The sequence below is a fragment of the Gymnogyps californianus genome, chromosome 1 (assembly GCF_018139145.2).
Source record: "Gymnogyps californianus isolate 813 chromosome 1, ASM1813914v2, whole genome shotgun sequence".
NCBI lineage: Eukaryota > Metazoa > Chordata > Aves > Accipitriformes > Cathartidae > Gymnogyps > Gymnogyps californianus.
This window is the reverse complement of record NC_059471.1, coordinates 150,558,627-150,582,261: the sequence shown is the minus strand read 5'-3', so window position 1 is coordinate 150,582,261 and position 23,635 is coordinate 150,558,627. Positions and strand designations below refer to the sequence as shown.

The 23,635-nt window shown below is 37.6% G+C and overlaps 1 protein-coding gene across 3 annotated transcripts in view; it reads left to right on the top strand.

The window, feature by feature from the left end:
* ERC1 (ELKS/RAB6-interacting/CAST family member 1) overlaps positions 1 to 23,635 on the top strand; it is a 293,596-nt gene that overhangs the window by 171,904 nt on the left and 98,057 nt on the right. For 2 of the 3 annotated variants that reach the window (XM_050909774.1, XM_050909763.1), the window contains 2 exons: positions 2,537 to 2,668; positions 20,811 to 20,971. In XM_050909774.1, the coding sequence (XP_050765731.1) occupies positions 2,537 to 2,668; positions 20,811 to 20,971 (293 nt within the window). The remainder of the gene's footprint in view (positions 1 to 2,536; positions 2,669 to 20,810; positions 20,972 to 23,635) is intronic. The other variant, XM_050909781.1, reaches the window with a different exon arrangement.

Genomic DNA, 23,635 nt, shown 5'->3' with positions numbered 1-23,635 from the left:
ACAAAATAATTATTTAAAAGTGTCTTGAGACTATTCTGAACTAGTGGAGGTGCTATCTGGCTAAGTAGCGATCTGCTACTCCTGCCAGGCATTGGTGTGGTTTTGCAAGGTGGTTACACACATTGTGACACCATTACAAGAGTAAACTTGCACATCTTTTAACTAGATTTGCCTGAGACAGAAAGTGAAAACTTGTAACTAATCTCTCCTTACTGGATGGGTTATTAGTATTAGACTAAAGTTAAAAGGTCATCATTTCTCGGCAGTTGGTTGTAAGTCAACACTGGATTTTTTTAACTTGCAGATCTCTAGCGTATATGTAAAAGTTTGTGTATTATTTTAGGAAAAGTAATTATATATGAATGTAGATTTTTCAAGTGCAGGTAATGCGGCACTGTCTTGATCAGTTTTGGTACCACCAATTGTTCTTCCTCCTGTCCCTCAAGAGTTCACCTGTCTGAATAGAGCACTATACGGTGTCAAGGTTAATAGTGTCAAATTCACCTCTTAAATGTTTGACTGGGATGAAGAGTGGACATACCTTATGTGTTAGAATGTTTTATTCTGCATTCTTATTTTAAAGCAGTTTCCATTTTACATGCAGCTGTTCAAATGAACCATTCCAACTTCTCTTGTTTGAAATGGAGAGCTACACTTCCACACTTCCTTGACTATCCATGAATAATATATCAAGAAGTACAGTTGATATTTATTGTGTAATGCAGATAGGCAAGTAACTTATTTTTCATGGCTGGCACAGTTAATATTCTGTGCTGAGTTTTTTGTAAACTTGTTATTCATCTTTTTGATGAGTCTTTGGTTAGGCTAATCATAACCATAAAGTAGTTTTGGAAGATATTATCAGTGTTTCAGAAAGATTCAAAAAGTATGAAGACATGTTCTGCAACTCCTGTTTTTGAAATGTAGATCTCTCCGTTTGTTTCTTTAGGAATCAGCAATTACTTGCCCTGTGAATCCACTTTGGAAAGTAACCATCAGCAGAAAGCTCCTCTGCCTGCAAAGCCTAATAGCGTTGCCTGTGCTAGCGGTTGAATACTAGCCTCTCTTTACACAAGGGCAGTGGTGTCAGAGGTCTTGCACTGGTCTAATATACAAAGCTTTGCATCTCTGCTGGAACACTCTCATTAAAACTGGCAGTTTTGATGCTGCCAGAAATGGTGTTCATACAACAAGTATCCTTGGTGATGTATCCGAAGTCCTAGAAAGCAGGAATTAAGGAATAAGTCACATTCGTTCTTTAAACTCCAGTGACTACTTTTTGCATTATGAAGGTTGCAAGGTCAAATTTTTTCCAAGTCAGTCATCTTTTTCCTTATTCTTTATATGGTGCAAAACACTTTCAGAGAAACAGTGGAAAATTTCAGTCCTAAATACAAACGGACAGAAGACAAAGGGGTAAATCTGACAAAAAGCAAAATGCAGAAAACAAAGGGAAACATTTTTGATTCTTCCACTGCTGCTGAGATGGCTAAAAAGCCCGTATGGTAACTTAAATGTGCATTAATATCTCATCTGAACCCTATGATCTAAACCAATCTGCAAGACAAGAAATGCAGAAATCTTCCATCAAGCTGCTCATTTCTGATGGATTTGTTAAGCAGCCATGATCCAAGACATTCATATGTACCTGTCAGGACAGCCTGCTTTGCAGTCTTTTGTCCAAGCTGCTGTGGCAGAAGCAGGAGATACACATTTATTTTGTTAGCAATATTAAAGTAAGGAGGGTCTCCTTTGCAAATAACAGTACTATTAATTTTGTGTATAATTTTTCTTAAGTTATACTGTTTGTATAAACCAATAAAACAGTATATTTTCTGAGGAGCAATACGGTTTTCTTCAGTGGTCTTTGAATATATGTGGGACATCTGAACTTGCAACTGTGAAGATGCTCTTAATCAAAGAATAAATTTTCAGGGAGTCTTGATACTTGAATGTCTGAGATACAGACAGCCCAGACGAATCCTTTATAATTCCTAGAGAGTTTTTGATTAAAAACTTCCTTAAAGACTTAATGTGAACAATGGAAAACTCTGTTGGGTTAATGTTTGCTTTTCTCCCCCTTAACCTGGAAATGTCAAATTCCAAACTGCAGCGCTATGTTTCCCTTCTTACCACACCTGCTGGTGAATGTGTGAGCAAATGGGCAATGCTGAATGCCTGCTACCTTCCCACCAATTCCAGCTTCTATGCTTCTTTGGAACTGCTTACTAATCTTTATTTATGAACAACCCTTGCTTATCTATGCTGTATAATCTGACAGGACTGTGGTATGTCCAACACAGAGGGCAAGCACTCTTGCTGTGAGGTCCTGCTTTGCTAGCTTTCTCCTTCTCTTTACTGTAATCTTCCTCCTACTCTTGCATCACTTCATCTTTCTTTCCTTTGTATGAAGATAATTTGCCTGCAGTTGCGCCTTGGGAGGGAGAAACGCATTTTGGTTGACCTAAAACTTGGTTGATTAAAAGGCTGTAGTTCCAAACAAGTCATCTTCACCTAGTCTCCCGTCATTTTCCAGGACAATCTACGTAAAAAGGATGATCGGATTGAAGAATTGGAAGAAGCACTCAGAGAAAGTGTTCAGATAACTGCAGAGCGGGAAATGGTGCTAGCACAAGAGGAGTCAGCCAGGATCAATGCTGAGAAACAGGTCTGCAATCTTATAAAGTCACTGGTAGTTCTCTTAGGAAAGTAACCAGACAGTAAAGTACTATTTTCCCTGCTTTACTGTGAAACACAGCTGGTTTTGTTTGATGATCCTGTATCTCTGTTCCAACGTTAGGTGACAGAACTCATAAAGTTTGCAAAGCCTTCATGATAAGTTGTATTTCATAGGTAAGATTTTCTTGAAATTAAAAAGAAATATAAGGTGTCCTGAGCTTTAAAGTATTATTTTAAGTAGAAACTCTTCTGATCTGTCTTGCCTGTCAAAGCTGTCTTCCTCTGTGTAAGCATACTTAGGTTCACTGTGTTGTTCATTGAATGTATTTAAAGGTGATGATTTTTATTAGCGTAGTTGTGTTTATGGACCACAGTCTTGTTGCACTTGCAAAACAACTGGATAAAGAAACAAATCCCTTGGCTTGAGCCAAGCATACACACAGAAAATACACACTTGTGTATTGAAGCCACAAGTGTAAACTTTCATGCATGAATTGATTCTGTGCCACTGACGAGATACTCTGAAGAATCATGTGTGTGCCTGATTTTAACTCACGTAAGTAATCATCAAGAAAACATACCATAAGTAGTCAATAAATTCCATGAGATTTTGATAAAGCTTTTGAACCAGAAGCTGAACCTGGCATTCTTTCTGTGCTTTTTGGGAGCCTCTTCAGTGTTTTTCACTGTTCCTTACTTGACTGTAATTAGCAAACAGGAGCATTTGGTCAGTTGCATTGCAGTGGAGTGATCTCCTTCTCTTTGTTGTTTAAATAAAAAAAGTTCTAAGTGCACTTTAAAACATTTTAAGAGATTTTTTCCAACAGTATTCTTATATCACACACTTTAACAAAAAACAAGATATAAATATCTTAGTAATAATCCAAGTTTTCAGGAAGAAAGCAACTGTTTCTCTTTAGGCTAGAGTCAAGCTCAGCTGTTTGCTGATAGACGTATTGAGGATAATTCTGGTTGCTGTACCCTAAGATCCTAGACAAAGTTATGAAATTCACTTTCAAGAATGCCTTCTTGTAGCCTTTAAAAAAATCGCATGAAATAGAAATGTTAATTAGGTAGTGAATACCACATCAAAGATTAGATCTCCTTGAAAGGAAAATATATATCTCACAAGGAGGAAGTTCTATGCTGAGACGCAAAAGTAAGCAAAATAGTATGTGATTTGATGCCTAGGATGTCATAATGTTTTAATTTCTTTGTTACAAGACAAAGTGACCATTTTTATATTCTTTGAGCACCTAGAAGCCCGTAGAACTCACCCTTTTGTGATGTCTGTGCTTGACACGCAGAACAAGATGCAGAAGGCTTAGTTAATTTTTTGAGGGAAGGTTTTGAAGAAGGTAGAGTGTGTTAATTTTGTAGGTGTTAGAAGTTCCTGAAGTTAGGGAAGTAAGCAGAGAGATGAACATTTACAAATTTTATGCACGCATAACATAGGCTTGTATTAGAGGATGATCACAGGTCATCTCAGTATTGAAAGTGAAAGGTGGGTGGAGTACAGTTTGCAAAGGATGAGTAGCTTACCTTTGATTCAGTAGCAGAGGCATGCTAGTAGCATTAACATGATCAAAGCTACAGACAAGGAGATTACTGCACAAATGGGCACAACCTGCACAAGAAAGATTTTTGCATGGATCCAGACACAGAAGAAATCCTACCAAAGAACTTCAGTTATATAGGTACAGTCAGAAAAGTCTTATATTAGAGATATTGCATAAAATAAATTCTGCAAGTTTTTAAAAATAACCTTTTAAAGGAGGTTTGAGTCAAAGATACTATCAAGATTAACAAAAATATCAAAGTTCTGTCCTAGATGAAAAGAAATGAAGTAGTGAGGAAGATTTCAGTCACAGGATGGAAAGCAGGACTTTTTTAGCATGTTGAGCATGAGCTCCTCAGAGATGTCTCTCCACTGTGAGCTGTTAGCAGCAGGTTTATTATGGAGAGGAGAAGAGATAAGTCTGGGTTGGTAAAATAGGGAACTGTTGTCATAGAAGTGAAGTTTTATTTATACACAAAGCATCCTAAAACAAGAATATGGAAAGAAAATAGTGCTTTAGGAATATGCACAAATTCAGGTTTGGCAGTAAGGAGGCTTTTCAAAAGAATTCACCAGCAAAGCTTGATGAGAGGCATACAATGAGATCAGATGGTCAGAGCTTGGTGAAAAAGGGATACAGCTGGTGAATAGAGAGTTGGAATTGGGTGTACAATCTGAAAGGTGAAGCAAGGCAGGGAAATATGCAGCCTGAGGGTCAATAAACCATAAGGATCAGTGAGAGATTGAGAGGAGAGGAAGAGAGCCAAGATGAGTCAGATTTGTGGGAAGAGATTGGTGGAATATGGTGGGCAACAGCATCGTGAAAAAGAAATTAATTTAGATGTAGTAGTGTGTACAGAAGTGAGGAGGAGAAAGAAGGGTGGACTGAAAGCAGTGGGATCAGAAGAGGGAAAAGTCAGCATCTGTACCATCACTGATTGATAGCAGTGTCTCTCTCCAACAGAAGAACTAAACTGCCAGCTCTGACCAATTATAGTTTTTGAAATATAACCAACAAGACAACACGAAGGAAAAGCAACTGGAGTGTCTTGTTCCAGTCGGCACTGGGAGAGCTGCTGTGCCCCATTTTGCCCAATAGGATTTTGGTTTGGTATCAATTAAATACAGTCAAGTAATAGAGTGATGGCAAGTAGCTGTTTTTCCAAGGTGAGGAGGAGACTTTCCTTCAAGTGTTTTTCAGTTCATATGCCTTCAATTACTTCAAAAGAATGCCCCCTTGGTTTTACTAAGTTCTATGGAGGTTCTTTGTATAATTGTGAAAGTCACCCTTAGATAGCTGTAGAGTTTTAAAATGCAAGGGTCTGTTTTCTATATGATATTAATGGCAAATTCTTTGATTTTTACAAACAAAAATAGGTTAGGATCATTCTTAGACCAAGTATGAGTGATATGTGTGATTTTTAAAATGTTAATGTTGTCCAAACTGATCATAATTTGCTTTTAATTGCATGCTTTTTCTTTCCTCTCTTCTATTTATCTTGTTTTCTACCGTTCTGCCTCTTCACTGCCTGTCTGAAGCTGTTTAATGAATCAGTGCATGAGGTCAACCATTTTGGCTTTAAGTGGTTCAAGGTACGAGGACATCTCATTTGTGTGTACCTCTGCCCCAATATTTACTGTTGGTTTTGTAGCCCTGTGTTGTGTAATCCTACCCTCCATCATCTCATGATATATGTTTTCCTGCTATTTTACAGGCTTCAGATTTAAATTACAGTGTCCATGAAGCTACTCAGGATTTCATGGTTCTCAGATATCCGTTTCAGATTAAAATCTTGCTTCCTTTAATCCAGTGTTTGAAAATATCCTGGCAGTGTGTATTAACTGTGGCAGTGGGTTAAATGTGTTAATACACTATATATGGCAAGATGTCTCCAGCTGACTAAAGCTTTCTGTTTATTTCAGGATCTTAGACCTGTTCTTTCTTTCATCTATCACAAAAATAAAATCAAGCATTTCCTGCTGGGAGCAGTGCACCCATTGAATTGGGCATAGTTTTATTAACCTTATTGTTCTGTATAACACAAAAAAAAACAGAAAGCAGATGAGGGAGTCTTACATAGATGTAAAGACTTGAAAGTTCTTCAAGCTCTTTCTTTCTAACATATTCACCTGGTTTTGTTGGTGCATCTGCTGAATTCTGTATGTAAATATTATTGTAAATTCCTTACAGCTGTGGGGTTATGTACTACTGTGGCTGATCCCCCTAGTTCAGCCCTGTAGGTGGAAGGTCAGAAGGTGTATGGAGACTTCTTTTTAAGTACTCTCCATAAGGCTGAAGGTAGGATTTCTCGGATAAACACTTCTATCATAAAGTTCTTTCTATTAGAGATGGCAAAAACAAATGTGGATCCAGGCACTTTTTCTGAATTAACCAAATCTGAGTTTACTTCAGTAAAGCTATTGTTACGTTCCTCAGAAAAAAAAAAAAGAATTAAATACAAGTTTTTTCCTGCTCAAAAATACAGTGGTAGTTTTACTTCCCTCGGAAAAACTGCTGGAGGTTGTCTTTGACAAAAGGCCCTGTCTTGCTCACGAACGTTCTTTCACTGTCCTGGTGCATCTTACCATCCCTTCTCCTGCAGCAGGAGGCAGGAGGTTATCTTCTGTATCGACTTAGTCATAATCAGCACCATTCCCAGGACAATGCTGGAAACATGTTTTGACCTTCATGAAAGAATAAAGCCCTTTTTGTGGAATAAAATGAAACAGAAGTTCAGGTTCTGTGATTCATTGTCAATCAATAATTAGTGTCGGATCCTTGGCTCAAGGAGCACAATATCAGAATTACTTGCATTTTGAGCCTTCGTTATTGGAGGGCATAGTTCACAAATGTGTACTGACCTAAGATACTTACACCCTCCCTCTCTTCGCTCACTTTCATCCCTATACTTCAGTGCACATCCCATCAGTTTTCCCAGCCTGGGTCTTTCTGGGGCCGTGTTCGGAAATGGAGCAGTGAAGTAATTCATGATAAGTATTATCTTATTTTTTGAAGGAATTTTTTCATGTGAACCAATTTGCTGTTCTGGTTCATGGATGCCCATGCAGAACTTGAGGCATATCTGAGGAAGCATTGAACTGTGGGGGCAAGACTGAGAAGTGGAGGCAGGAATTGCTTAGTATTATTACTAAAAATATTTTTACCTGAAACTGTTATTGTGGCCTTTACAATAGGCAACTATTTCTACGAGTGAGATGGTGCACTGCCTGACCACAACATATGTTTCTCTATCTTATTTCCTTCAAATTTGAAAAGCAATAAGTTTCAGAAATTTAAATAGTATTTCTGCTGATAGTAGTGCAGCTCTATTCTCTCATGAATATCAACTCCTGCTTAAACGCACTCTCTATGTAGTATTAGCTAACATCTAACTTCTTACCCTACAGTGTTATGGCAAATAAACGCATGAAATACTGGTCATTACCTGTTCATTCCTTCCTTCCTTAAGTAGTTACTTAAACTGAAATTTCTGAGTTAGCAGTCTGATCTTGACACCTTCCATCAACTTTTTTTGAAGTTGTGGTTCTCAGTGGGAAATTTTAGATGAGGTTAAGTATGTAGACCTGTAAATAGCTATATCTCTGTTCATACAGTGTATCTTTTTATCCTACACAGGGCAGGTTTCTCTGCTTTGCTTTTTGAGAAAAAATAAAAGACTGAATATTGTAATAATAATGTATTGTTTAAATGTATTTTCTTATGCTAATTCCTTTCTCCCACTGTCAAGTTATTTCAGCAGGATTTAATATTCTTTCAGGTACATATTACATGTAAAATATGTTGATGACAAGACTCCTGAAATTCTCTATCATATATGCCTACTTCAAAATTCATATCTGTTTATTAAGGAAAAATAAATGTGAAATAGGTTAATAACTCAACTAGAACCTCCTTCACAGTTCTCTCCTTTTTCCCCATCTCCTGTTCACCAGGATTTCCCTACTGTAAGTACAAGGTGTGCAGAGCTTTGAATGTAGAGTACAGCCTCCAAGACCCTTTTCTCTTTTACACTTAAGTTACTGTACAGAAATTCTGGACAAGTTTTAAATGATACGTCTCATTTGCACGTCCATCAGACCACCATTCTGGTCCTGTTTTAACTTTCTAGCATATATTAGACTACATTTTCTTGTAAGAATAGAAACTACATTTATAACAGAATTATTGTATATTGGACCCTATCCTATTGAGTACCTTCTAAAAATGCAAAATAAATTAAAACACATACTCTTTTTGCTGAGCATTCTGTTACTGAAATAGATCTAAAATATTTTCTAAAACATGTTGAGTGTTGGAATTATTTAACAGCACAAATTCTGACACATTAAGTTACTTCCTACAGGTCCCTGTAAATGGAAAATATAAAGTGGAATTTCTCATGAACCGCTTACCTATAGATGTTTTCTGAGCACCGTAGAAATGTCAGAATTCTGACTGCTCTGTAACAGATGCTGGACAGTTTGATTTTAATTAATGTTTTTGTCTCTTCTTCTGTATCTCCTAATGAGAAGTTTGATAAACCAAGAGATTGGAGATCAAGGCAGTAACCCAAGGTATGGTTTGGGCGTGAAGGTGCTGGAGCCTCGTTGCTTCCTTCCCACTGATTTTTCCAAGCAGTTTACACTCTCTTTGGCTGAACTCCTCTTGAATAGCTCCTTTCTATAAAAGTCTGACAAACTCATTTTGATTTTTGAGTGTACGTATATAGGTACGTGTACAAAGTCATTTGTGTATTTAATTCGTACTAAGTAAAAAATCTGTGCTAAAAACTTATATTTTAATTTCTTTTACTGATACACATTTTTTAAGAGCTGTTTAAGTCAGTTGTCAGCCTGAAGTATAGTCTTGCCATTGTTTTTCAAGAGATATATTTTTTTCATTCTTTTGTCTGATTCTTTTCCTTTGGTTAGAGAAAGCATTTTGGCTAGGTAAAGTTGTCTGTGCACTGTCCTTGTCAATGAATATGTTTGCAGTCATTTTTAGAAGCACTGCTTCTTCCTAAAGTTACTTCTCCCCAGGTGTCCTGGTTTTGGCTGGGATAGAGTTAATTTTCTTCTCAGTAGCTGGTACAGTGCTGGGTTTTGGATTTAGTGTGAGAATAATGTTGATAACACACTGATGTTTTAGTTGTTGCTAAGTAGTGCTTAAGTCAAGGATTTTTCAGTTTCCCATGCTCTGCCAGCAAGCAGGTGTACAAGAAGCTGGGAGGGAGCATGGCCAGGACAGCTGACCCAAACTAGCCAAAGGGGTATTCCATACCATGGAACGTCATGGCCAGTATATAAACAGGGGGGAGCTGGCCAGGAGGCGCGTATCGCTGCTGGGGCAGCAGTCAGCGGATGGTGAGCAACTGCATTGTGCATCGCTTGTCTTTTCTTGGGTGTTATTTCTTTTTTTTTGTTATATTCCTTTTCATTACAATTATTATTATAATAGTAGTAGTAGTAGTAGTAGTAGTAGTGTATTTTATTTTACCTTGGTTATTAAACTGTTCTTATCTCAACCCACAAGTTTTACTTTTTTTTTTTTCCTCCTCCTCCCCATCCCACTAGGAGGGGGGAGGGGGAAGCAGCTACATGGTGCTTAGTTGCTGGCTGGGGTTAAACCACAACACCAGGTATTTAAATGGATTACATAGCCTGTTCCTTTAAAGATACATCTATATTGAGTCACAGTCCTTACATAGGAAGGGTGATTTGTTATGTAATTCCTTCTGTATTCAGTAACGTACCTTTTAAGAGGTGTAATTTTTACTCTTTTCTGTCTTAGATGTGTTCAGCTGTGCCAAGCTGGGGGCTTGGGAAATTTTTTTTTTTGCCTCCAGTAGAGAAGAATGAATAGGAAAAAAAAATGATGAATAGAAAATCATGCCCAAAGACTTTGAGACAGAGATCTTTTTCTAACATTATAGGGGAAAGAACTTCTAAATCTTTTAGAATCATAGAATCATAGAATCGTTTAGGATGGAAAAGACCTTTAAGATCATCAAGTCCAACTGTTAATCTAGCACTGCCAAGTCCACCGCTAAACCATATCCCTAAGCACCACATCTACACGTCTTTTAAGTACCTCCAGGGATGGTGACTTTGTTTTTGTTTAATTTGTTGCACTCATTTAAGGTTGCAAAGTGGGCAAAATTTGATGACTTTTAGGAGAATTGGGGACACTGAAAGGATAATTAACCTCTATTCAAAATATACATTGAGCATTTCTCCATGTAAGTCACCTTTTCATTTAATGAAATGAGAAATACTGATGGAAACTGTTATATAGAAATTTGGTGCAAATGCTGATTTTAAGATAATTTTGTCTGGATTTTTATCCTTTTTTATGGTTTAATAGATGAATACTGATTTCACATTATGCCTTTTATTATAGTGAAGTATTCCAGACAAAGCTCTATCTTGGTATCTCTCTGCCTGTTATATTATTTTCTCAAGTACCTACCTCTACATGGTATTTTATTTGTTGTGGCCCAAGAGAAAATCAAAGTCTTGCGGATTTGGTTACATTAATGCTTGCTTGGAATTGTAAGGACCCAAGCAAATACTTGTGTTAATATTTGTTTAAAGCTAGTCCTGTGCTTTTTTAATTTGGAATTTCTTTTCCATGTTCCAGTTGCGTTCTTTAACTGTGATCTTAGATGCAAGTGTGATACAATAATATGTAGATCAGAGCATTAGAAAGGTTCATTAGACTTGTACATTAGATTCATAAATTTAAAAATATGTAGTCTTTCTGACGTAATCGATTTTTCCCCAAAATCCATGAAGTGCAAGAAAAGAAATTGTATTCCTTTCCAGACCATTCTCCTATACAGAAAAACACAGAAGAGTGACAAACTTGAGGTTCATTAAATTGAGGATGCCTCTTCTTTTTGCAACATTTCCTACTCACACAAAAGCTTCCAGACTTTGCTGTACTGCTCTTTACCATCAGATTCCTTCAAAACCTTCAATGAATTTCAGCCTGAGCTCAGCTGGCTCAGTATGGTGGGATTACTTTTTAGTTATTGTGGTTAGGTTCTGCTATTTGCTTTCTGTTAACTACAATGCTAAAGATTTGCTTCCACAAGTTAGTAGAGGTGGAAACTTTCCTGAGCTTGCCAATGAGACTGTACTTCTTCAGTTAGCCACATGTTCAACCTTCATGTGGCAATGCATGTGCTTTCACATAATAACTCTGCTTTCATGTATTTATGTTCATGATCCTTAATGTCTTTTGGGAAAAGAGTGTTAAAGTTGTATGTGGAATTAGCATACCATTTTTTCACTACTTGTAGTAAGTTAATACATCATCCCAGAATTTCTCTCTTTGGAAAATCAATCTATGCTATATAAATTGACAATCTATGCTATGCTGTGTAGCACAGCATTGAATTTTTACTTTGAATATTATTCAGTTATGTCTAAACTGTCTGCCATGGTGACATATCCTAGTTAACCTGAAACTGTCTCAAGTGCAGCAAAATGGAAATCAGCATGGTCTACAGAAGGCTTGTAAAAAAACTGCTGAAATCCTTGGGCAATTAGTCTGAGCTGAAAGCCTTCCTTTGGCCCAATTGCTACTGCTACCTTAGCAGCAATCACAGGATAGATGTACCCTACGAAAGGTCAAGTTATTTTGAAGATGTCCATGTTTATAGTTGTGGCTGGAGTATCGTGAGTAGTTCTAGGGAATTTTGTTTGGATGTAACAAATTGTGGTAAATGAGTGTGTGCAAAACTGTGCAGAACATGCTAAACGTGCTATATTCTAGTCTCTCTGCCTCTAGAGATTTTTAAAAGGTGATCAAAATCCAGATTTTTGCAAGATTGTTTGTTATCCCTAGTGATTGCTGCTGCGTTCCCAAGGGGCTGGGGAGATTCATTGCTAGCCACAGAAGATAAACACAAGACAGTTTCCTAAGACTACAGATCCATGTAAAGTAAAACAGGACAGCTTCCTTCGGTATGGTTGCAAGGGTTAAAAAGCATAATGAGAATATTTCATTGGATAACGGTTCTACTTGAGGGAAATGCAGAAATAAAACTATAACTTGTTATAGTCTTCAGATACCAGAGACTACAACAGGTTTCTGTTCTCAACAGAAATCAGAATCCGGTTTTTCACTTATTTTTTCCAGGCCTGACTAAAATATTTTGTATGTGTTAAGCAGAGACAATTATTGCTTCCTTCTCAAGAGCTCTTGTTCCAGCAGTAGGCTGTTGCTTATTTATATGGCTTATGGCCCTCATTTAGGAGATACAACTGTCAAAGCTATCTCCAAACGTCCTAACAGGACACAGCTGTGACTTATTCAGTCCTGAAGTCTGGCGGCTCAGGAGTTTTCTCTTTTCCAAACATCTGTGAATTTTGATTCCTCCTCCTTCGTACAAGAGCTCAGTGCTCTGAGTATGAGCAAAAAGCACTCTTGATTGATACTCAAGTAACGTACTCCTTGACAAAGACTCCTATATTTCTATTTCTGTGGGTTCTGCAGGAGTAACATGGTAATGACAGATATCTGATCAGTCTAATATTAGTGCTCTTCATTGCCTACAGCCATCAGTGGAGCCGGTGAGGAGCAATACCGAGCATTAACTCCTCTTCATTATTAGATGCTTTTTTTATAATGAAAGTGTTTGTTGAGAGACCAACTCATGGAAACAAGAGACATCAGCTAAGTACCTCACTTTCACAGTGATAAGAAAATTTGCATTCAACTAGTGTCCTTTTCAGACCATAGTCTTTTGTTCTCTCTCTTTGTCTTTCTCCTCTCGTTTTTCCCAATTATTAATGTAAGAATGGGACAGTGGCACCAGTTCTGTTAAGCCACCAAAACACTGTATTTTATCAGAGATGCTGGATATACAAAATTCTAACAACCTAAAAAACAAAGGCACGAAGTCGCACACTAATGTGAAGAAACACAAAGTTCATCCCTAAAATTACTGCTGTATATTACAGATGATCAGAAGATCCTGCCTTTTCTCTGGACAACTGATAATCCACCAGCCATTTTCACAGCTTTGACACTAACTCCCCTCTTTATTGTGAACAAAACAGAACTCCTCTGTGTGCAGCCTGCCACAGTCCTCTAATACCAAGTTGACCTTGGCAAAAGGATGCTGTAAATCTGGCATCCTCTTTGAGATGGAGGTAAATGTGATGTGTAGAAACATCTTAATTGTTGCACAATATTCTGCTGTGTTTATTTCCGAGTGTCTTTAGATAGGATCTTCAGCTAAAGAATTCCAACTTGTGAAGAAAAAAAGAAAAAAAGAGTTTTTCACTTGTCTGCATAGGATCTTATGGCAATGTTCATAAACAGTGACCACACAGAACAAGTGAATCAGTTGTATAGGGTGATAAGTAGAAGAATGCTCTCTTTAGGTGAACAGATGTTCACCTTAGTGTATCTTATCACCTTAGTGTATTAGTGCCTACAATTACAGAATAAAAATGAAGGTAAAGGACCTTAACCTCTTATGTATCTGCTTCAAAAGGATTAGTGGTAGTCACATTGTCACAGTAGAGAAGCCAGTAGCCATGATGCGTTCCTCTGTTCACCTACAGGCGTATGCATACTCATGCACTGGTGGTGAATAAGAGGGGCTTGAGTTGGAGCCAGAGCTCCAGCCTGTGTGGTGGGGCAGAGCCATTCTGCTTTATACCCTTCTGCTGTCAGTGTGGCAGAGCTTTCAGCTGTTCTCCTAGTTGAGGGCTGTCCTTACCTTATGAATCAGAAATTACATTTTAATTTTATCGGGGGGGGGGGGGGGGCGGGAATTTTTCTTGTTACTGCTTACTTATTTCTCTCATTTTCCTCTGATATTTTTAGCTCTCAAAAAGCTATGCCTAACAGTTTTCCCAATATCTATAAGAATTTGAAAGTTGTTCCCTTAATTCAGAATAGCCAAGAATTTAGTTAAGTGTCTTGGATATAGTCTTTAAGAGTACCTAAAGCCATCCTACTGCTTTAACGAAAATGGAGCTATGATGAAACCATAATTCATTTCCCTCTTATTTTGTGTAAAGGTTTATTAGCTTATGATTTAAGCAAACCATCTGGTCCTGCTGGCAATCCAAGTTATGTCAGACTCAATGCTTTCTCCCTGTAATATGTTACTCGAGGCAGTTAAATTACATACTTAAGTCCCAAGTCTGGCCTGTGCTTTTTCCATGTCTTAACATCTGTTCTGGGAAATTTTTCTGGGATCCAAACAAGTTTGCATGGAGCCAGAACTCTTGTCTTTTTCTTTCTTTTCATGTCTCTTTCTTTTCCTTCTCTCTGTCCTGCAGTCTAATCAGTTCAGCTAAGTAAAAGATAATGCAGAAATTTGCAGTCCCTTTGTCATTTCAGTAATGTACACAGTGAAATGAAAAATACTTTAAAAACTCAAGAGCTGTAGAAAAGTAGGAGCTGTCCTCTGAGGGACTGAGTGACGCTTTGAGAAATGTTAAATTTTTTTTTTTTCCAGTCCCTGCAGTGTTCTTACTACTGACTTGTAATTGCAAGACTTTTTGTTTTGCTGGCCTAATTAATTTTGGGCAAAAGTACAGATTTCTAGTACATTTTGTCTTGTAATGCTAATTTCTTGTTTATACAAGGAAGATCTATGTTTAGAAAGCCAATAATTTTAAATATACAAGTTAGCCTGCTGAGGTGGTTTTGAAAATGAGATCTCTAGTATTGATTTATACAGTGATCATTGAAAATGGCTTGTTTGTGTTGGTATTTGTATCTGTATTCTCGAAAGTTTCATCATTTGGTATTCCACCTGGAACTTTTGAGACACAATAATGAATATAAACAGCTATCCCATAGCCCACTGTGTCTGTATGTATATTGAAAGAAATATAATTGCTTTCCTTCAATCAGAAACATAAAAATGTGTCTGTTTTGAGGCATGTAATTAAACATTACATGGGAACTATGTTTCCCATGTGTCGCTGCACCTAAAGTACTGTATGTCCAGTTTAGGAGTAGGATTCTTAGTGTAATAGTCAAGTCCCTTTGTCATGCCCTTTGAGACTTTTAATTATGGACTGATGTGCAGTCTTTTGTGCTTGATCGAAAGAAAAAAAAGAATGACAAAGGAAAAATAACAAGGCTAACAGATACCTTGGACCATCTGGATGGTTGAAACTTTAGCTGAATCAGTGAAAAACCTCACAAAGTTCAACAAGACCAAGTGCAAGGTCCTGTACCTGGTTCAAGGCAATACCCGATATCAGTACAGACTGGGGGATGAATGGATTGAGAGCAGTCCTGTAGAAAAGGACTTAGGGATACTTGTGGACAAAAAATCGGACATGAGCTGGCAATGTGTGCTTGCAGCCCAGAAAGCCAACCATATCCTGGGCTGCATAAAAAGAAGCGTGGCCAGCAGACTGAGGGAGGTGATTCTCCCCCTCTACTCTGCTCTGGTGAGACCCCATCTGGAGTACTGTGTCTATCTCTGGGGTCCCTAGCACAAGAAAGACATGGACCTGTTACAGCAGATCCGGAGGAGGGCCACAAAAGTGATCAGAGGGCTAGAACACCTCTCCTATAAGGAAAGGCTGAGAATTGTAGTTATTTAGCCTGGAGAAGAGAAGGTGCTGGAGAGACTTTATTGCGACCTTTCAATATATAAAGGGGACTTATAAGAAAGACAGAGAGGGACTTTTTACCAAGGCCAGTAGTGACAGGACAAGGGGCAAAGGTTTTAAACTGAAAGAGGGGTAAGTTTAGGCTGGATATAAGGAAGAAATTCTTTACAATGAGCATGAAGAGACACTGGAACATGTTGCCCTGAGAAGTTGTGGATGCCCCATCATTGGAAGTGTTCAAGGTCAGGTTGGATGGGGCTTTGAGCAACCCGATCTAGTGAAAGATGTCCCTGCCCATGGCAGGGGGGTTGGGCTAGGTGATATTTAAAGGTCCCTTCCAATCCAAACCATTCTATGAAAAAATGAATAACAGAGAGAAATGCAGTCTCTTCTGCAAAGATTGTTAATCTACAGGTGGGGAAAAGCCTTATATAACATTAACATAGAACATTTTTTATATAGTGTATCAGTGATTTGCTATGCTTAATAAGTATTATTTAAGCCAGTCATATGCATTTGAACTATGGATGCATTCATATCCTGTCACTTGAGACTGGAAAATTTTCCTTTGCAGTGTCTGTGGAGGGTGTTCTTTAGCCTTTTCCTTGTTCTTTATATGCAGATAGCATATGAACATGGATTGCATGGGTCACCATTTCAGAATAGATCCTCTGCCCCTGCGAGTGTTTTTTCAAGTGCATAGCATTTTGCTCTTTTTTTCTTTTTGCCGTATTAATGAGTTGGTCCATTGCCTCTTTATATTTGCACAGTACCACTGTAGTGAATTACATCATGTTACCAGCGTTCACAATGCATTTGTTGCTTGGATGATGACCCAAAATTGCTCTGCTTCTCTGAAAAGGTGTAAGCAGAAAATGAAGCTCCAGAACTATCTTCATGAGAGGGCTATGGAGGCCTTTTTCAATTTTCTGTGCAGTAGAAAAGTTCTGTTCAGGTGAGCCTCCATCACTGAGGAAGAAGTTCACAATGGGAAGAAAAAGGTAGCTGCCACTACATTGTAATTTAAACACACTGAAGCATTTGGGAATCCCGAGGCTGCTTTGGTTAGCCTGTCTGTCTGGATTGACCTTAGGTACTGGAGTCTTTGGGCTCTGATTTTAAGAGGCAAGCAATACCAACCACATCAGTTGATGTAGCCTTCTTCCTGGCCTGAAATATCTATTGTCTCAGAAATTTTCAGTAGTGCATTAGTTCTCCTCACATAAGAGGTGGGAATTTGAGCTTGCCTATCCTGATCATCAGTAATCTTTCCAGGAGCTAGTATGGAGGTTGAAGATCCCTAGCCTCATTAATATTTTGCATATCCAGTCCCTTTCTCAATTTTACTGACTTTTGGGGAACTTGACCAAGCGTTTGGAAGTCCCTGGCTTCACATTACCCAATGGCCAGAAAAGCTTATCAGAAGCACCACATACTTGGAGATAATGTGGTAACTGTATGTCTGTGCAGCAGCCTGTTTTCTGATTTACAGTTGAATCAGAGGAGCCTGAAATGAGAATTTGTAGGAACAGGAAGGTTAAGATGGCAGATAGGCTCCGGAAAAGGGCTTCATTTTTTTGGTATTACATCATTTCTTCTATTTCTTTACAGGCTGCCATTGACATGGTGGATAAACTTTTCCTGTTGTATTGCCTTTTCTCTCCACCTTGCTTTCATGCTTTCTAAGGAGATGTAATACTATGTAAAAAATTTGTCCTATGTTGACATTTCCCTTTGCTGCTGCTGTGAATCCCATACTGACCTAATTGACATGGTTTGCGCTCTTTCACATAGCTTGTTCAGTCTCTCAGGAACTCTCTCCTCTAATGGAAACTTCATTCAACTTCATGTTCTTCCTTAAAGATAAGCTGTCATCTGGTCAGGTCACTTAAGGCCTAAAAACAATGGAAAAATAGTCTCCATTTAAGTTCTGTGCAGATCCATCCTGCTCAGAATACGTTAAGACCTTTCAGGCCTGTCTACAGAGAACTGAATCACAGGTAAGTCATAGACAGTCAAAGATATACTCTGCTTTATATGCTATCATTTGAGCAGAGAGAAAAGAGGAGCAAGAGTGCACTCTTTACACCTTCTAAAAATGAAACTTTCTGGTTACAACTCACAGGGCACAAGCTTACCTGCAGTTAAATTGAAAATGTCAACAGCGCGTCTCTGAAAATGTCTCAGCATGCCAAGAACTCTGGTTCTTGGCAAATATTTTTTCTTTATTATATAATTAGCTGCTCTCAGGGGAAAAAAAAAAAATCAAGGGTAGATTTGAAGTTTTTTTTGTATAGGCTAAATTAGATGTGCTTTGCAAGCAGTTTGCTTCCAGTGAATATTCCTGTATCATTTCTCACAGGGTTGCTTACTGGGACATATACAGACAGGTCTGCACTAAGATTCATAAGCTGCCAAATAAAATGTTTTGTTTTGTAGAAATTTAATTGAAATGGTCCCATGGAATATCTATAACTTGATGAATCTGAACAGTGAAATCTTTATTGTGAATACAGTCATCACTATTTTGGTGAATTTTGTCTTTAGTAAGTGGTATGACAAATGGTACTTGCTGGAGAGGATGGAAGGTAATGACAGTTCCATAAACTAAGTTGTTGGCACAGTTTGAAAGCCACTTGCATTCCAGCCATTCCTAATACGTTATTAGATCAATTTTCTGTTAACCTGCAAAAATACAGAATATAACCTTAGAATGAAAAGAATTAGCAAACAGAGCAATGAGAAAAAGATCGAGTACCTGCAATAACCACTACTACAGAGTACTCCTGCAGAGTTAGATCTTGCCACCTAGCACTAGGAGCCTTGCCTAGATATCGGCCTCTAGCCTTGTTGTGTCTTCTTAACAGCACGGAGTTGTTATACTACAGATCTGCATCAAGCAAACCAGTCCTTCAGTGTTAGCATCACAAATCTTGATGACTGGGAATGGAATGAAGGATGTCAGAAATCTTTCAAACCTGATTATGGAAAAGATGTTGCTTCAAAGATTGTTTTATCTTGGCAACTGATAGATTGACACAAGCTGCTTTGATTGTTGCAGTTGGCTAGAGGCTTGTTTATTTGAGGTTGTTTTCTGTTATAAGCAGAGAGTTTTGTAGTTGGCATGCCTCTTTTCTTCTCAGTTGAAAGGAAAATGTTTATGTGGGTAATTCTGATCCACTCAAAGGAAGTAGAAGCTGATATACTAGAAGCTGATACACTAGTACACCTTCACTTTCCCAGCATGTTGCTATTTCTGTCTTTCTAGGCATCAGTTTCCATCCTAGTAGTATTTTTGCTTTTCATTGTTTCTGCAGTTTTTCTTTGCCTTCTTTTCTGATATATTTCTCTATTTCGTTTTATGGAGTTTTCTCTTTGTTTTGAAAATTGACAGAGTTTCTGATCTTGTTTTGCACACTGAACACTAATGAGACAGGAAAAGTTTGGTTATTATATGCATGCTAGCCAGTTTGGACTATGTGTCACTGAAATTCTCCTTTGGTCTGTTGATTACTGGATGAATTCTTGGCTGTACATTTTGAGTAGTTTTTGATAATTGCATGTTTTAAATTTTTCTTAATTTGCTGGGCATAAGAAGAATGCTTGTTGTCAGCTGCATTTAAGTGGAAGTAGATAGGCTTTCTGCAGTAAACACTGCACAATGTCTATGCTAAGATTTTTATAAATCTGGTAATTCTGAATTGCAATGTTTCTTGCTCTATCACTGATTGAGGATGAAAACCAATCTTCTTATCCGTGTTTGAGTCATTAGCTCTGCCTTTAGGAGTACAGGATTTATTAAAGCAAGGGATGCTATGTTCCATACCTTCCATCCTCCAGCACCTATATAGCGAGTGATTTGCCCAACTGTCTTTGTAAAAACATGTAAGTAGAAATTGAGCTTAATATAATTTCACTAATTCACTTCCAGGATGGAGCACAAGTTGGTTGTTATGCAGGGATATAAATGCAATGCAGTGCTGTATTGTCAAACTAAATTTATACAAATGTTTGTAACAGTAGCATCTGAGTTTCTCCCATTTGAAGCATATTATAAAATTGTTTATGAACACCTCGTCGTGATAGAAAGAGAAAATCTGTATGGAAGAAGTCAGTGAAAGTAATGTGTGCTATCGAGCATTATTATAAAATTATTAAAAGAATATTCAGAGGTTTTTGCATGTTATATGTAGCTATACTTGAGCATTTCTTGTGTTTTTCCATGTTAATTAGTGATAAATTTTAGCTGAGCCAGAACCTGCTCCAAGTGCAAAATAAAATATGACTATGTTCATCAGTGTAATATCTATGCTGGAATTTACAATTGTTAATTCTGAACCTTTCCCATTTGCCCAAGATATGAGCGTTGTTCTGCTGTATTTGTCTGCCATCAGTAACTCCTTGAAAGTCTTTTATGTTGCTAAATCACAAAACATGCCTGTAAGCATTGTTCAAAAGATATTTTCAGGGAAGTAGCCTTACTTACATATTCATGGGAACCCAGTCCTCTCCCTGTTTCGGAAACATTACCTTCGTTCTTAAAGTGCATACATAGTTTCTCTTTAGGCATCATTTACAGAGAAAGTTTTTTATCCTTTTGGTATATTATCAATGTATTCCATTTAATACCCAGCATTTTTGTGGGCTAATTTTAATATATACAGACCATCCTTTTATCCTTGTGGTACATTTTCTAAAATAGAAATACTGAATAGTTGAAGATTTGTAATTTGGTATGGTAATGGTAACATTCCAGTGACCAGACTATGTTAATTCACAGACTGTAATGTTGCTTCAATCAAGTATAGACATACTGTCCACAGCACTAGATGGTGCTTCCAGTCTACAGAAGTGTTATGCAATGTACAGGCACTGGTAACCTTTGTGCTCCAATTTAGTCGTGACATTTAATAAGTTCCAGTTGATCACATTACACTATTTTTCTCTCCTCCTGTCTTCTCCAAAAATGTTTTAGGTAGAAGAGCTGATGATGGCCATGGAGAAGGTTAAGCAAGAGCTGGAGTCAATGAAAGCAAAATTGTCCTCTACACAACAGTCTTTGGCTGAGAAGGAAACCCATTTGACCAACCTACGAGCTGAAAGAAGGAAACATTTGGAGGAAGTCCTGGAAATGAAGTAAGTGTTTCTGTTCATTATTTGTAGGCATGTTTTATTGATATCTCTGAATTCTCCCCTCATCCCTGGTGTTCTAAAGACAACCACTGCATGAATACATCTCTGTAGATAGCAGCTATCTATGTAATCAGTCAAGCCTTCAAAAATGACTTCTGACCAGGGATTACCTACATGACTTTCACAGTTTTGTTAGAGCTCAAAACATTTCTTCCTTCTGATTGTTTGCAGTAGACTACTATTATTTGCACAATAGCATCTTCAAAGATCCTAAACAATTATTGGGACTCAGTTATTTTGTGTGTTTTATGAATGTGCCATCTTGCTTTGAGTAGCCTATAATCTACTTTAAGGTAAGACACAAGTCAGTGTAACAAATGACAAAAAAGAAAGAGGGAAGAGATAAACATAATGTCAGGTGGTTGTAATGCTAAAATTAGACTGCAGATGTCTGGTCTGCTAAAGTATTTTTCAAACTCATGTGGATGATTCATTAGCACTGGAACAGAGTTTGAAGTTCTCTATCAGTCAGGCTTCTTTCGTCATCTTTACAGAAGGAGGTCTGAATAAAACCAAGCTTTAAGGAGGTGAGGAGAAGTGAGGAATTAGACTTCCAAGGCTTAAATACTTCCTAATTTCTGACTGTGCCTTATAGATAAATAGTTATCCTTAGTTTAGGGAGACATGAATCCATTTAGTGCAATGATGGATAGTGCTGCCAGCAGTTCATTAGAGACACTTTCAGTTGTTTAGCCAGCCCTGAAGAGAAGGAACATTTTTATTGGCAGGACCAGCAGTGGTTCCTCCACTGTGGTTTTGTGAGCCATTATTTATTTATTTAACTTTTCTATGCTAGTCTCTTTCCCTTTCTTTTTTTTTTTTTTTTTTTTTTAATGAAAGGATAGAAAAACAGCTGTTACAAAATGGAAAGAGAAGTGGCTTAGATCTTGAAACTCTAACTTAGGAGTGCTCTATAAAGTGGGCCAAGCCTCCCCAGCTTCATATTCAGCTACAACAGTCTGATCTAGACCTGGCATAAGGACATTGGAAGACTGCAGTACTTAAAAGCCACACTTTTTATTTTTAATAAAAAAATTTATTGAGCTATAAATTTGACTGCCTTGAGAGTTGGTGTATTGGGGGATGGGAAGAATAGCTCTTAAGGTGATGTGGGAATCCAAAGCAACTGGAGATATATCCCATATCCAATCACTTGGCAGTACTTTCTTCTGCCAAACCTTCTCATTAAAATATACACGTAGTGTACAGTATATCCTGAAATGTGTTTGGAATTGTGTAGCTCTAGAGTCTTTAATATAACTACTCACTTCTTCTAAATGATAACCTCTCTTAGCTGAGTAAGTTATTGTTGGAAAGTTGTTGTACTGAAATGTAGTATCAGGAACTGCATAAACTGGTAGATGCATTGTAACTCAGAAGGAAGAAGAATACTGGAGAGAATGGTAATGCTGTCAGCACATGGAGAGAAAGATGGAAAAAACATTATGTTTGTATAGTTAACTAGCTGAGCATGTTTTAGTCATGGCTGGTCTGTCTTAAAGTTCTATAAAGCTGCCAAAGGCATCCAGACTTCAAAAACTCACCCTCACCATGAGGCTCTGTTGCAAACATGTCTCTACTGAGGACTCCCAGTCAATTAAATATATTTATATACAGAAACTCCAGTATATTCTTTGTTGCCATACTTTCCCAGCCTATGCCTTTTATGAAAAGCACTCTTGTCATCTGTTCTCTAGTTTTGCAAAAAGTTTCTAATGTTGTTAAGATGTTTCCTACTATTTCAACTCAAAAATAACAGTAATTTAATGAGTGGTCAATTTTGTGAAGCAGTTAGCTGGTTTTGGTATCCTTACCGGAAAACAATAGCTGTTGTACAGATACTGTTCAAAGATACAGTAAAGCAATATTTTTTCCCAAGTTTTAGGACATGCTTCACTGGGAGAAGTTTGAGGTGCTCAAAAGCAGCACTGATTAAATTTGAGATTTGATAGAGGTGTAAGTTTAACAGCCTGGGCCCTGCAGTCAGCTAACGGGGCAGGGGAGCATACAAGAAAAATAGCTTAGGAAATGTTGGTTTAGGAGATTCTAGATATGGACTGAAAGAAAGTGTTAAAACAACAAGAGGACTCCAGAAAGTTACCTCTGGGTTTTAATAGGAAGTTGTTAGATATTATGTTAGGGAAAAAATATATTTAAAATACTGTTTCTTAGAGTGGAACTTGTGTTTACTACTGACTCTGTAACCCTGAGAAGATCATTTCACACTCCTTAGGGAATACTGTGGCACTAGAATAGCTCAAGTGTGAAACATTCCAAGGAAGAAATTTCACTCCTTAAAGAAATACTATGTATTTTGAAGCCCTCTTCCTTTAAGTGTAGTATTTTCATTTTCTTTAAAAAAAAACTTTGTTGTAAATAATTATGAGAGGTAGATAATAGTCTCTATTTATATCACCAAACCTGATCTACTGTAAAAAAATACTTGTGAACTGCTAGGATTTTTGTTTTGTTATGTTTTCTTTAAGAAGTTCTAATGTTTCCATCATTCACAGCAAATCTTTTAAATTAGGCAGGAATAAAGTGCTGTCTACAGAGAAATCTCTGTTCTTTGTCCCATAAAAACCTGCTTAGGCTGAGCTGAGTTAT